The sequence below is a fragment of the Fundulus heteroclitus genome, chromosome 20 (assembly GCF_011125445.2).
Source record: "Fundulus heteroclitus isolate FHET01 chromosome 20, MU-UCD_Fhet_4.1, whole genome shotgun sequence".
Classification (NCBI taxonomy): Eukaryota; Metazoa; Chordata; class Actinopteri; order Cyprinodontiformes; family Fundulidae; genus Fundulus; species Fundulus heteroclitus.
Window position 1 is genome coordinate 20,420,583 of NC_046380.1, and position 15,582 is coordinate 20,436,164.

The 15,582-nt window shown below is 38.2% G+C and overlaps 1 protein-coding gene across 21 annotated transcripts in view; it reads right to left on the reverse strand.

Annotated features, from left to right (window-relative positions):
- Positions 1–15,582, reverse strand: part of cadpsb (Ca2+-dependent activator protein for secretion b) — a 126,692-nt gene that overhangs the window by 86,392 nt on the left and 24,718 nt on the right. For all 21 annotated transcript variants that reach the window (XM_036151396.1, XM_036151381.1, XM_036151397.1 and 18 more), the window contains exons 2-3: positions 13,012–13,125; positions 7,290–7,622 (exon numbers count right to left, since the gene is read on the reverse strand). In XM_036151396.1, the coding sequence (XP_036007289.1) occupies positions 7,290–7,622; positions 13,012–13,125 (447 nt within the window). The remainder of the gene's footprint in view (positions 1–7,289; positions 7,623–13,011; positions 13,126–15,582) is intronic.

Here is a 15,582-nt window from a genome sequence, read left to right on the forward strand (position 1 = left end):
TCAATGTTTTCCAAGAGTTACTTTCAGAGATGCACCACTGAGGTGGCAGAGGGATTAAAATCAGAAAATCATCCCTTGACTGGTTCTAATCTGCAAATCAATTAGTGAATAAATCGGATTGTCTTCCCTTTTAATGTATGCATTGAAACAAAAAAAAATCCCATCCTTTTTGCTCTATGTCAACCAACAATGTGTACTTAAAGCGACTCTTTTTTTTATTTAAAAAAAAATCGAATGAACTTTAGGAACATGTGGTTTATGACCAAATCGGGGACATCTAATAATAAAGCTGCCAAACTGCTACGCATGTAAGTGACTCCAATTTCGGCCCTGAGTCCTGGGTTTAAATCTGTGCCCATTTTAGTTTTCAGTTTGCTTGGGTAGGTTTTCTGAAGCTTCTTTGGCTTTCTCTCAGTCTAAAAACATGCACTTTACATAAAGTAAAGATGTTAAAATTGCTCTTGGGTGTAAGTGTGTGCCGGGATGATTATCTGCCTTGTCTGTCTCTGTGTTGGCCCTTTGATGGACCACTATCTGTATGCCTCTTGGCCATTGATTGGCTGAGACAGCCCACAACTCTGAAGCGAGTTAAGAGAGTAGGGAAAATGGATCCGAAATTCAGCGGAACCACTAATCTTCAAATAGCGGCATTTGGTTTAAGAGTCCTTTGGTGAGGAGAGTGACTTAGGTTTGAATGTTGCTGATGCAACAAATCTATAGAAATACTGTCAAAAAATAAATGTTCAAGGGAAATATGTCTTTCCAAATTGTTAACAACAATTAAATACTTTTTTGTATATAATATTACAGTGAACTAAAGGATAAATATAGGTATGTATAAAAAACACAGACAATGATGACATTAGGTTGTGCTAAATGCTCTGGATGTTGAAATTTCACAGCTCACTTATGGAGCACCAGACCATGTATAGTTGTGCCTATCTTTTTTAAGAACCTGCGAGAGTGTTTTAGCTACCGAGAAATAACACTTCTCAGCCTCCCTGGGAAAGCTTTCCTAAGTTGTTAAAAACCAAAAACTAGTGAGTTTGAAGCAATTTAAACCAACTCACACCTTCTTGTGTGTGACCAAACATCACACGCAGAGGCAGGCAAATATTCACCCTATTGTTAGGGGCGTCCATTGTGTGAATTTACATCAGCAGAAAGGCACTTTCCCCAACAACCTTAAAAGCCTGGAACTTCTTTCTCACTAGCTTTGAATTGAGAACGCTCTTTGGATGAAGGATGAATCATTTTCAACAACAAAAACTAAAGTCCAGCTGTTTTTGTTTTCCAACCTTTTTTGAAGTTACCCTGTGCTGGATGACAAGCATGTTGGAAATGAGGCTCGAACCTATTGTTGAGCCTTGGATTAAAGCTATAGTTGGTAATCCTGTTCAGAAAAGCTTTTTGTTATACTGGGTAAAATCATGCTTCCATCCTGAAAGTAGTTAATAAATGGTTAAAAATCATTCTCTGTGGAAGCTGCAGGCCTGTAAAATCTCTAACCAATCTCTACGGTTTGGTCCAAAAGGCAGGGATTGGTCAGAGTGTTGTTCCTGCCCTAACCTATAGACATCATTTACTCACCCCTAGTGTTTGTGTATCCTGGTAGCTAAGCGGATAGGTTAGCGGTTAGCCGTTCATTGTAGCTCCGCTGCTCTCAAAGACTCGGTAGAAAGAAATAAGACCAGACTGGATTTGGGAGATTTTTTTCACCTGATCCCCCTGAAGAGCAGAAGAGCTAGGAAGACAGTCTTGTACATGCACAAATATTCAAAAATCGCTGACCCTAGCTTTAAGGAGGAGCTATGTTGCTTTTATTCTGGCTTTGGAATTGCAGACTATATCTACACCTTAGGAGAAAAGGCTAAGAGGGTCATGGGAGCTTGTTTGTTTGGTCAATATGTGTTTTGTGGATCTGCAGAAGGCTTACAATGGTGTGGATCAAATCTTTTGCTGATCTGGTGTGCCAGTATTGGGTATCAGCAATTCAGGGTTTATTGGCCCAATTAAGGACTGTGTCTGTATTTTCAGCAAAAGGTTTAGCTCATTTCAGGTGCAGGTTTGACTGCAGGGACTGCCCTTTGATCTTGTTTATGGTTTAAATTGACAGGATATCAAGGTATAGTCATGGACATGGAGTCTTTGTCTGGTTTGGTAACATCAGTCTCTTCTCTGCTTTTTGTAGATGACGTGGTATTTTTTGCTTCTTCAAGCCATGGCCTTCAGTGTGCGGTGAAGCGATTCACAACTGAGCCTGCAACGACCCTGATGATAATTAGCCCCTTTGAGTCTGAGGTTCTTATCTAAAAAGAAATTTACCTGCTCTCTCCAGCTCGTGTGTCAGTGTTTACCCCAAGCAGGGGAGTTTAAGTTTTGGTGTCTTGCATAATGATAGTCGGATGGATCAACAGATTGAGGTCTTACCTGCAGTAATGTATTCACAGAAATATCTGCATTTCCATACACAGATATGTTGGCAAGATGTGAACATCTAAGTATGATAAGCTTTTATATTTCTTCTTATTTTTGATGAAATACAGCCACATTCGATTGGCAAAATAACCTTAAATGACACCTATTCATGTGGTGAGCTACCAGGAGGATCTAGCTGTTCCATGCCCTAAAGCCATTTTGCCCTAGGAGACCGTACCAGGGGCAAAAACCCAGGGCAACACATTCCACGGGATCATTGCAGTACTCAAAACCTGCCACCATGTTGAGGTAGGAATGAGCCTCAGTGTGCACTGGAGAGGTTACAGGCAAGTGTGGGGCAGCCAACTTGCTCAGCTCAGCTTGGTTTAAGCTGAGGAGTTTAACTGTCTTAGTGTCTTGTTCACAGATGATGGTAGGATAAATTTGGGGATGGATACGGATGGAAGGGCCTTGTTTGCAGTAATACGGTCATAAAGTCATAAAGAGTCATGAAGCTAAGCTCCTGCTTTACCAGTCAGTCTCTGTTCCATCTCTGACCATTTGTTACGAGATATGGATCATGACCAAAACAATGAGATTCTAGATACAAGGGGCTGAAATGAGATTCCTACACAGGGTGGCTTGGCTCAACCCTTAGAAATAGGGTAAGGAATTCCTTCATTTGAGGGTTGGTGGAGCCGCTGCTCCATGGCACCAACAGTTGAGGTTGTTTGCACATCTAAACAGGATGCCTTCTAAGCACCTCAGACAGACCCAGGTTATGCTGGAGGGGACCATACATTCCCTCTGACCTGAAAATGTCTTGGTCTCTAATAAGTGGACGACAGCAAAAGGACGGACAGTCTTATGTATTGGAATTGGATTTTAGTAGGCGATTAGATTGTCGTGAATCCTTGCTGGCTTTGCTGCTGTGTGTAAATGTTTCCTTATTCTACAGGATCGTAAAACAATACTAAGCATTGTTTAACCACTGTTTCTCCACAGGAGCCAGTGTAAGCTGCTCAGTAAGGCTGGAGCAGCTGTAAACGTCCTATCCTAAAATTGTCCCATGCAGATATTGAAATAAATCACACATCAAACATTCCTTAGGGTTTTCAGAGAGAGAACAAAATTAAATCAAGAGGAGTAAAAATAAACTGTGGCTGAAATCAGAAATCTTTTTAAAAGGGTCCATCAGAGACCGAGGAAGTTTTGTTTTTACTTCGTAACTTTAACAACAATAAATTAATGCACAAGTTACACTATTCTATCTGCCTTTTGTGTCAATGGCAGCAGTCACACACCATATACACAGGACATGTGGACCACTGATACAGAACCAATGGAACTATGATTTAAATATAGCCCCAAAGTTAATAATAATAATATAATAATAATAATAATAATATTAAATCGCTTGCTACGCTATGCAGAGGCTTCACTAACTCTGAAATGTTAGACATTTGAAAATTGAGGCGCCACTAATGTCATGACCTACTTTCTGACAAATTTAGCTAATAATTATCAGAGAACTTGGGGTTGTTCATATGGCATAAAAAATGTATTTGCTTAAGGTTAGTTAAATAAGGTCACTTACATATATTTAAAAATTAGACTATGATGTCCCAACAAGAGTCACACACCAAATCCTGACACAGCAGGACCCTCTGTATTTCAGACCCTTGATCCCAACACTCATGCACTATTTAGAATAAAAACATATTGTTCCACAAAATCCTCCTTATCTCTTAATATTGAGACCCACATGTTTTTCAATATGCCTGTGTACATGGCAAGACAATAAATTTTCCTATATTTCTATTTTCCTCTTGCTTTGGAATAAAACACAGAAAGTTGCACGTGTACATATTTTTTGACATTTTGTTTTTAGTGTAGAAACACATTTTCGCAGTCTTCTAGTCATTCTTAGGCTTGCTGCAACAAAACACTGTTATGGAGCCATCAGGGAGTAGACGCTGCTTGGCACAGCAGCTGTCTGCACCAGTCCAATCTGTAGTCTGCTAGTCATTTCCAGGGGTGATTTTACTTCACAATGAGACAGAAATAGAACAGTACTTCCTTCTGACAATTTGGGATGTAACTACAAAAAAAAAAAAGTAATTCCTCAGAGATAACATCTAAGAAATAGGGCTCCTGAATAAAAGCTGATCTAAGAAAAGCTCAGTAGCATGCTGACTGGAATGGCACTTGTCCTAAACATAGTTTTATATATATATATATATATATATATATATACATACATGAATTTCAATAGCTTATTAAATATACCACCATCAGTATAGACTGATATATTCATTGCTTTAATTAGAATTTTGAGAATATGTCAAGAAAACCTCGAGAAGTACTTGATGTAAATAGAAATGAGGTCTCCTGTGTCTCTTATGTAAAATGAATATGTTTCTTGACATAGCAATGATCCATATTCCATTTCTGACATCATTTGGCAAATCACATTGCAAAACTGCCCATACATTTTTTTGCAGCATGTATAATGCATTACTCATCGCTCAGAGCATGGTATGTTGAGAGGAATGGCATTGCTGCATGCAGATTCTGAACCTATGGTAACAACTCTGCAGCCAGCATAAAAGGGAAAGCTAAGAAAACTAGGTTAGGCAACCTCAAAGGACTGGGAAGAAAGATACACACTGGATACGGGGGCTGCGGTGATGTATTGCTCCTCTGCATTAGAAGGTACCCACTAATGAACACTCATGCAGAACAGAACCTATATTGATTTTCGCCACCTGAGACATTCAAACAATCCTGAGCCGTCTAATTTGTTTAACAGCAACTTCTGCCATCAACTTTGATCTAATCAGCTGCTCATAGTTATGTAGCACAAAGAAAAATCTGTGATTAAAAAAAAAAATCTAGCCTTTGGAAGGTGTGTCAGAGTCATCTACTTTGTGCAGTAAATCCTAAACAGGTGTTAAGGTGTCAGAGGTTTCCTCCAGATCCTGATCGTATAAGAGTTTTAATCAGTCTCGAGTAGAAAGATAACAGTAGTGATGCTTTCAGCCCTCCAACAAAGAGCAGTAAAGACAGCAAGGGAAGGAGAGTTATGTCTGACACAAGCACCCCAGAGTCCACTATTATCTTCCAGTAATCTCAACATATAAAGTATTACCTCAATAAAGTGTTACTGGCCTGGTTTCAAGGGATACATCTCAAGGATACCCATTTGATTTTATATCATCTCTGTTTAACATCACAGCCAACATGTGAAGAAGGGCCAAGGAGTGGGCTGTTTAATAAATTTGGGAGATGGATATATTTGTCCAGAGGTAAACCTAACGTATTTATAACCTGAAACAGTGCTCATACTATAGTATTTATGTCTCCTGCACCTTTGACATTGCGTCATGTTGCAACCGCAACCTTCAAAGGTTGTAGTTGGTCTTATAGGTGATTGGGCAACACAAGGTAGTACAAAACTGAAGTTTCTGGAGAAAGAAATCCAAGAAAGTGTGGCATGCATTTCTATTCTGTCCCACTGAGACCATACTTGGTAGAACTACCTTTTAATTCAATTACAGCTACAAATCTTTTGAGCTATGTCTTTATCATATTTGCACATTTAAACTCTGAAATTTCTATCTACTAGATAGCAACCATTTACATAAATTTTCAAGTTCTTGTACATATTATGAAATTGTTGTTCTGCACTCACACATGATTATGCATAAACCATTCAGCTGCTGGCTGTAGGTTATGGGCTGATTTCCAGTTGGAAGGTGAAATCTCTGCTCCAGTTCTAAGTCTTCTGCACCCACTAACTTGTTTGTGTCCAGAATCTCCCTGGATTTAGCTTTGTCTGTTTTTCTCAGCAACTCTAACCAATTCTCCTCTTTGCTCTTACTTTCTTGTGGCTTTCTTTCCTCAGTGACTCTTTGTCACTCAGCACTCTGTTACAGTATTTACTAATTAGGTAACTGATAGCAGTTTCTTGCACTGGATTTTATTTATGGGCATTAAATAATGCCTGGTTCATTCAAAACCTGAGAGACCCCAGCTATGATAAAAATCATAGATGTAACAGGTTTGCTCATACAGTGTGATGTTTCCTGTCAATAAGTGGGCACACCGTACTATACACGAAGAGATTTCCCCCACAAACATCCAGATGTCAGGTAGGAAATCTCGCAAAAACTCTCGAGATCAAACGTGAGTTCAGAGCAAATAAACATGGCCGACGAGGAAGAATAATACTGATTGTTCGTGGACAGATTGTAACAGAGAAAAAAAATTACAAAAAGAAAAGGCAGCAAGGGGCAGCAAGGGGCAGGGGCTCTACTTGCTAAATTATAATATGGAGGTGGGTTGTCGTATTCTTTTTTTCTCTGTGTTTCCATAACCTCACTTTATGATTAGCTAAATGTGATATTCAATGGACCGCGGACTCGTTTGTCCCCGGGGAACACCACACATGCTAGGATATCAGGCCAAGACTATCCAACATGTTGAATATCCCCGATTGGAGGTCAGCGCGGTCCCAAAGTCCTTCTGAGAAGACTAGATCACTCTTAACACACTACAAATGGGAGGAATATCTCATAAGATTATCTTAGGAGCCATTCTGATAATCAGAACATCATTAAGATTGTCGGAAGGGGAATTGGAATTGGGCTAATTGTCTTGCTTTGCGAACACCACATAACGTGGCTGAATATACTAGCCACACTTTTCAGATATAAAATAAATATGAAAGTCATGTATTATCCTTCCTCTTCATAATTGTAAAATACCAATATAATAGATTAAAGTGTGTGGTTGTAACGCGGCAAAATAAAATAAAAACTTTGCAACGCACCATGTAGGATGTGCCACATAAAGTAGATGTATCTTACCTGGCAGGCTTGGTAAAGCAGCTGATGCTCAAACTTCTTGATGCCGAGGATATTCTGGAACATCTCATACAGCTGGTCCTTGCTGAGGATCAGCTCGGAAGCCGCGCTGGCGGTCATGCGTTGCTGAGCCTTGCGCGGGTCCTCGTCGCCACGGTAGATGGTGTCAAATTTGGCCATCCAGGAGCTCAGCACCGTTTCCTTACTCAGACCGTCAATCTCTGGAAGGCTTCGCACCCGCTTCTCAATGTGCCTCTTAAAGACTTCCCTGAAATCGTTGGCTGAAAAGCCACCACTCTGCACCATCTTAGCCACGCGGTCGCTCTTCAGGAACACCTACCATGTAAGAGACACATTCAGACATTAAAACTTGCCTCGCTCATATATGTGAATATATTCAGATTAAGACGATCTGTGATTCACATATTTAAAGTTAATGTTTCCGTAAACCCAGGAAACAAAACAGCCTAAATCAAATACTTTGAGTATAGAGGTGCTTCAGTAGACAAAACTGACAAAGTCTTGTGTTAAATAATCATGTAGGCATATGTGTGTTTGTGTGCATGTTGTGATTTAGCAAGGGGCTGAATGCCTGTGGTAACAACAAGCTAAAACGGACAGAGTCAGGCAAGACAATACTGTCACTACATCAAGGGAAGCAGCAATCCAAGCTGACAGCATTTGTCACTGTGACAGTCACATTTTGTTCTCCGCTTCCATTCTGGCTACAAAGCAGCAGCTTCTGAAACATCACAGTAAAGGGGAACATTTTCATTGTTGTTTTTTTATGCATCTTTTCACTAGACAACAAAGATTTGCCGAGTGAAACAGATGTTAAGCCAGCCGTCTTGGTTTCTTTGTTTTATATGTATATTTTTCCTAGCAAAATACACAACACAGCCCGCTAGACTTTGAAAGGTTGACTTTATCAATAGCGTTTAAGACAACGTGCATGATAATGATGAAATGGACAAAGACTGAAAAAAAATAGCCAAGGACGAATTAAAAGAAAACAATCACATTATTTAATGGTGAAGGTACACACACAAATATTTTGGTAATCAAGCAATGATCATTGTCTTAAAATGTTGCAAGGAAATTCAGATATTTTGTGTGTTATGTTAACAGAAAAAGTGTAAGTTAGCTGTTATTATTTACATGCAGATTTTGACATTTCCTGTTTTAGGTCACTTAGGATTACCCAAATTATTTTTATTTCATAAATAACAAAACAATACACTAATTAATGTTACTGTGTGTTTTTTTAACCTTCTTCCAATAGTTTACTTACATTTGCTCAGTATGTGGTCAAACTATCAGTGAAACTATCCTTCCATAAGCATGTTATGGCCCATTCCTCCTGACAGAAGGAGAGTTACTGAGCCAGGTTTTGTAGATTGTCTTGCTCAGGTAAAGGCTCAGGTTCACACATTTTCTATAGATCTGAGAATTTATTTTTCATATATTTTGGTCAACTAAGAAAACACTGACTTTGCTGTCCTTAAGCAGCTTTGTAAATAATTTTGGTGTATGGTTTCGGTCACTGTCCATTTTTGAAGACCACATTGTGGCCATATTTTAACTTCCTGGCACGTCACGATATTTTGCTTCAATATTTCCTCATAGTGTTCTTTCTTTGAAATTGTTATCTATTTTGAAAAGTGCACCAGTCCCTCCTGCAGCAATATAAGCCCACACAGATGTTACAAGCATTCCACTTGATTCTCCGAATGTAACGATCATTAGACCAAACACTTCAGCTTTAGTGTCACTAGACCACAGGACATGGCTTTAGAAATCAAGGTTTTTGTACGTGTCTTCATTTGTAAACGGTAATTTTCTTTTTAATGTTGCTTTCTAAGTAATGTCTACTTCCTCTTAGGGTGGACCTTTGAGCCTATGGGGTAATTAGTGCTCATTTTGCTTTAGTGAAGTAAAATGAGAATTGCGCTGTCTTACCAGCTTTAGCAAGGATCTTCACAAAGTCTTTGGCTTTTTTGTCGAGTTAATACGCACATAATGCACCAGAGACAGAACCCGTCTCTGAACAGCATGATGGCTGGACATTCCCAGGGTTTTTATATTTGCATACAATTATTTGAACAGTTAAACGCAGGGCATCTGAAAATTGTACTCTAGGATAAAAAAAGGTGTTGCCTTCAAATACATCCAATGTATGCTTTCATTTAAGTCCAACGTTGTGAGTTAACCTACCAGAAGCCTATAAAAATATGACAGCATTATTATTTCTCTAAAACTTTAAAGAAGGCAATACAAAAAAATGTGTCATAAAGAGCAAAACATGGTTACTTGGCTTTTTTTATTACAGTTTACAAGGTTTTGTGCATAGTTCAGAAGATAATTATTGCATGAAAAGAGTCATGCTATGCGTATGAATATACATGCAATTTGTCATTGCTCATGATCTTTTTCAGTCCCCCCCCCCCCATCGATAATTTTAATGTGTTTATGTAACCAAGAAACCATGCCACCTTAAGAAAACATTGTAATGTTCATTTGTTTATGTCTTCAGTTTTAAATTGATCCCTTGATCAAGTGGTGCTAGAGTCTGAAGCCAGTTAATTAAAAAGTGACTTTTGTTTTTGTTTTTTTGTTAAAAAAATTTATTTAGAAAATGCTATAGTTGCAAGACCACCTCCGAAGTATGCACCAACTTTTTGTCTACAGTAAGGAAGTATGATTTTGAGTCCAGTGCGTAGCATTTACCAGAAAAGCAGCGGTTGCTGCTGTAATCTGTAATCTCTAATGCTTAAGAGTACTGTAATCTGACCGACTTTATTTAAAATTGGAAATACAAGAATGTGTAAGTGTCACATAATCCTGTAGTATGTAGTATTCAAACAGCTGTGACGTTAATCTCTGTGTTTATTTAGTTGTTTTTATTCTGAACCACAGATACTCTAGTGGAGAGTGAGAAGTGCTGATTTAAAAAGAATAGTATACCTATAGGCAAGTTTATTTCAAACATGTAAAGAACAGAACATAAAGGGAAATTAATTCCTCAAATAAAATGAAAAGCAGTACTATTGTAATTCACATATTTTAGAAGTAGGAAGAAGCTAAACCTATTTCATCTCACCCCTTCTCAAAAATTTAAAAGTCTACTCGGTTTCTTTGTTTTAAATTATACATTAAGTATATTAATCACAATTTATTATTTCATATACTCAGAGTTCAACCTTAAAATCTCAGCTCTAAAGGTTTTATAGATCAGAGTAAAAAGTGTTTTAGTGATAAATGTTTATATGACATTTAACATTTTTACTAACTAAAGGAATCAAAAAGAAAAACAGCACACCACCAGTGAAGATATTATTGTCCAAAAAGTCTTGCACAAACAAGGAAGACGACAAAAAAAGTTAGCAAGTGCCCTGACCGTTTCTTGAGATGAAGCTGGAAGCATAGTTTTCTAGTTTACAGTTAAATAAAGAGTTGCTACAGCCTGTGGATGTGGCAGAAAGAGAAAGCTGTTAACAAAGGCCATATCCCAGTAAAAAGACCTGCTGAGGTTTCCATTTCTACACAATGACATGTACTAAACTCAGAAGGATTCCTTGCCCGAACTTCAAGATGTACACCTCTACTGACACAAAAGCACAAGAAAAGTCAGCTCCAGTTTGCTCAGACATTGAGCCTGGGAGGTTTTAGGATTCTGCTCTGTGGAACGATGAATTCAAACTGGAACATTTCAGGCCTATAGGTCTGCTGCATGTCTGGACAGAGAAGGCAGGAAGGAAAGAAAGAAAGAAAGAAAGAAAGAAAGAAAGAAAGAAAGAAAGAAAGAAAGAAAGAAAGAAAGAAAGAAAGAAAGAAAGAAAGAAAGATGACCACGGGTCAATCATGTGTGTGTTGGGAGTGGGGGCTACATCCTTTCCTATGACCCTGGATATCTACAGTGTGGGGATGGCCAAATTAATTCAAACTAGTATGATGAAACCTTAGGAGAAAAATGTTATGCTGCCTGTGAGGAAGTTCAACCTTGGGAGGGATTTTAGTTTGGTGATCTTGGTTTTCAGAAGAAGTCCTGGAAGACTGTAGGATTGGCATCAAACTTGTCTGACTTGAACAATATTGAAAACCTCTGGTGGGATCTGAAAAAGGGAGTAGCAGCCAACAAACCAGCATATTAGTGTAGTGGAGGCCCTTGGTCGTAAGGAATGGGGGATCCAGAAGGTCGTAATGGTATAGGGCTGCTCTACGGCGTGCTAACAATCCTTGAAATTAAGGGGTTAAATCATTTTGAGATTGCAGTAGCTGCTAAAAAATAGCATTTAGTTTTTAATTTTGGGAAAACACTTGTAAGATACAGTCATATTCAATAAATTAGAATATCACTGAAAGGTTCATTTAGTGCTGTAACTCAGTTTACTTATTGTAACACATTATATAGATTAACACAGAACTGATAATGTTTTAAAGCCTTTACTTGTGTTATTTGTGATTCTTTTTTTCCACCTGCAACAAATAAAAACTCAGCATTTACAATTAGAATATTGCATCAGATTAATAAAAAAGAAATGTTTTGTGCAGAAATGGAGGCTTAATGAAAAGTATATTTAACACCGGCTTAAAGTTTGTTTTAGTTTTTTTCAAAAGGTGCTTTTAATCTGACAACCACAGTCTGTTAGAAATGCATATTCTAATTTACTGACTATGTTGAGATATTAAGATTGTTTCATCTTGTATGAAAGGTTTATAGCCAACAGCTTTCAGTTTGTGAATGTCTTGCCAATCGACCCTAATACGCAGTCAGTTTTGAATAGTTTTAGGTGAAACAGCATTTGAACAAAAATCGAATATGATGTATTTTATTTAGCATAAGAGTTGCAGGCAGGAGCTGTTTAGACGGCCATTCCATAAAAAAACAACCCATACACTGGGCTGTATTTATGGAGGCAAGTGATAAATGGATTTCGACAAATGCAAAATGCAAAACTTCATGCTGCTCACACTTTTGGTGTTATCATATTTAAAGAGAAAGTGAACCTAAACAGAAATCAACTCCTGGGCCCTAGCTCTAAAGAAATGTGCTTTTCTTTAGATTTAATGATTTTCTGTCAATGAGCATCAAGAGAGAAATAGTAAACTCAACTTCAATTTCAAATTTTCAATTTTCCCAGCTGCAGCTTATTTTACAATAACTTTAAACATTAAATGTAAGCTCCTGCTGTTTTCCGAAAAGAAAAAAAAAAAGCTATAACAATGACAAGATTTGCTACAACTGCCTGTTATTCTATTTTATGATTAGCTATTAAGATTTTTTTTTTTACGTAGTACCTTTCAGTGTTACACGCCTGGCAGTAATGACTTTTGCAGTCCAAATTGTGAGGCTGGGAAAAAAATGGCTGTGTCAACCGCACGCTCTGACTCATAATCTGTGCAGTGAAAAGCTTCCGCCACCATTTTACCACACAGTCCCTCTCAATTCAGGCATTTTGACAGGGAATAGCAGAAGGACTGTGGAGCCCCGTTTAACATTTTTGTTTGAAATTTACTAACAATATACACCAACTATAATATAAATTAGCCATCAGGTGGCATAAAATGTTAGAAAATTAGTTTTATCTTACTGTAAAGATGGACAAAATTACATTCATATGAGGTGGTTAAGTAGTAATAATGTAGAACACAGAAACTAATTATAAAGCGTTAAGTCCCTGTGCTTAAATAAGTGGTTTGGAGTGGACTGTTATGGTCTTAGTACCTCAGAGTAACTCTGCACGGCATTGATGAATGCCTCATCAGCTACAATTTGCGTTTCTCCGTTGAGGAAGGCCTGGAAGCGGTCCTTGGTCTGCTGTAGCTGCTGCTTGGAAATCTTTGGGAGAAAAGAGAAAACAGAAGAGAAAAATAGGTCAAACACATTGGATTTAAACTATCAATCAAATACCATATTTCAAAGTGTTTTCCTTTAGCGTTTTTGGTGAGGAAAACAGATTTGTTTTTTGTTTCCACAGTCCTTTCTATAGGTTTACCTTTTGCATTTAATTTTAAAAGGTATTCATCCAGCATTTCAATAAAGCGATCCTTGAAAATCCCAATCGCCTCCAGCTATAAAACGGTAAAAAAAATTCAGGATCCACCTTTCAAAAAATTATAACCCCCCCAGAATTGCAACTGTATGTGTTGAAGAAATTCTGATCAATCATATTGGAAATTAATTTTTTCATCCTTTTATCATTTAAAAGCCAGAATCCACATACTTTGTTTTATTGTAGAGAGTCATACAACCACATGGCCTGAAATCATCCATATGGGTGACCTCTTTCCCTGTTGCCTGAACTAAGTGACCCAACAGCCTGCACATATGATGCTCAGTTCAAAACAACTCTATTGAGCATTTTAGATCATGGTCCAATGAAGCTGAAAAAAAAAGCCTCAAATAAAAGACATGCCACCCTAATGTCACCCAACTGAACACCTCCAGGCCTCAGTTGTACTTTGACTTTCTGCTCATGAGAACTGTGATCACAGTATGTCAAGCTATGATCACCAGCATCAACATGAGAGCATCTGTAATCTCATAAACTCTAAGAAGGTAATGCAACTTTCATTTTGTGAGTTTATTCTATTCCTGCTGAGCTGTTTTTCCTTCATCCTAGAGGATTTTGTTGCTGTTTATTCAATTTATTTGTTCGGAAGACTTCAGGGACAGATTTTTTATAAAATTTTAATGTTTTGTGCTAATTTGTAAACCTTTTTAACAAACAACCTAAGATGATAACAAGAGGCCTGCCTGCTTTCATTGGCTCTTTCTTATAGCAAGGTCACGATTCACCCACACCTGTAATTATCCAACTGTGTAGGACCTCTGTTCAACACAATTCCTTCCCTTTTTTCACTCCTAAACCCCCATCTTCCTTCCCCAAGTCTTCCTCATTCACTAATCATGCCTTCTTCCTATCTCCTTAACCTTTATTCCCCCATCCCAACTAGAAATTGATTCTTGGACAAGATATTGGGCTTCCATCCCCAAATCCAGACAAAATGGGATGTAGTTGGAGAGATATTTTGACTGATTGTAGTTCAAGTTGGATGGTAAAAGCTAAAAGGGCTAAATTAATAGCACTTTTCTTATAAAACTGACCACTGAAAGCATTGTACACTATAACCACATCCACCCAAGCTTACTCACATCCAGACACAGTATGGTTAAATGCCTTGATGAGGGGCAAATCAACATGTGACAGGGGGAAGCTGAAATTGAACCCACAAACTAGGCCTGGGCGTCCTACATTATTTTACCCATGTCAATATTTCTGGTATTTAAAAAGAATCCTGTTGCCCAGCCCTACCCCAACATATCGACTGCAAGATGACTACCAACTGAGTCGGTGATCCGCGAGTATTATTCTGTTCCCACACCATTTTCTCCTGTTATTACTTTTTTTGGTGACACTTAAGTGTTCCAGGTCATCAAATCACATTTTATAACGGACAATGATAATCTGTTTAAACTCATATTTGCAGTTTTTAATTGATGATTGCCCTATAAAAAAATTATAATACAAAAAAAATTATATAAAGGAGCAAAAAATTGCTCCTTTAAAGGAAGGGTAACAGCGGTCTCCACCTGCTGAAGAGACCGGGGTCTTTCACCACCTGCTGCCTGGGGGGTTTTGGAGTGAAGACCCTTTTATGGTGAGGTGAGAAGAAGTGGTTAGATGAGGTCATCAGCGGGGCCAGCTCTGTCCTCGGATGCTACCTCGACCCAGTGCAAGTGGTGCGAGACAGAAGGATTTTGACAAAAAATAACCTCACTTTTGGATTTCCTGATACCATAAAAAGCTAGAGAGCTCCTTCAGTAACAGGCTGCTGCATCCAAGGTGCAATAAGGAGCGACATTACAGATCCTTCCTCCAAACAGACTCGCAACAAACTCAATAAGTTTTTACATCCCTACTGTTATTTGCATTCCTTGTATGTACTCTGGTGTTTTTTATGCACAGATATACATCCACATCTTGTATAGTTTTTAAATTGGCCTGCTCCGCTGCACATTTCATTGAATCTGAGGGGTTTTTTTTTAAACATGTGCACAACCTGTTTTCACCCTACTGTACAGTCTCTTATCATTACTTTCAGATTTTATATTTTTACCTTGTTGTAAATCTGCAGGCCTGTCACTTTAATGCTGGTAAATCTGAATTTCCCCAATGAAAGACAATGAAGGATATTTCATACTCTATTGTACTCTTTTCTGTTTAAGGTCACAGCACAATATATCAAATGAACTGAAGTCTGGAATTTCATTAGGCCACTCCAAAGCCTTCTT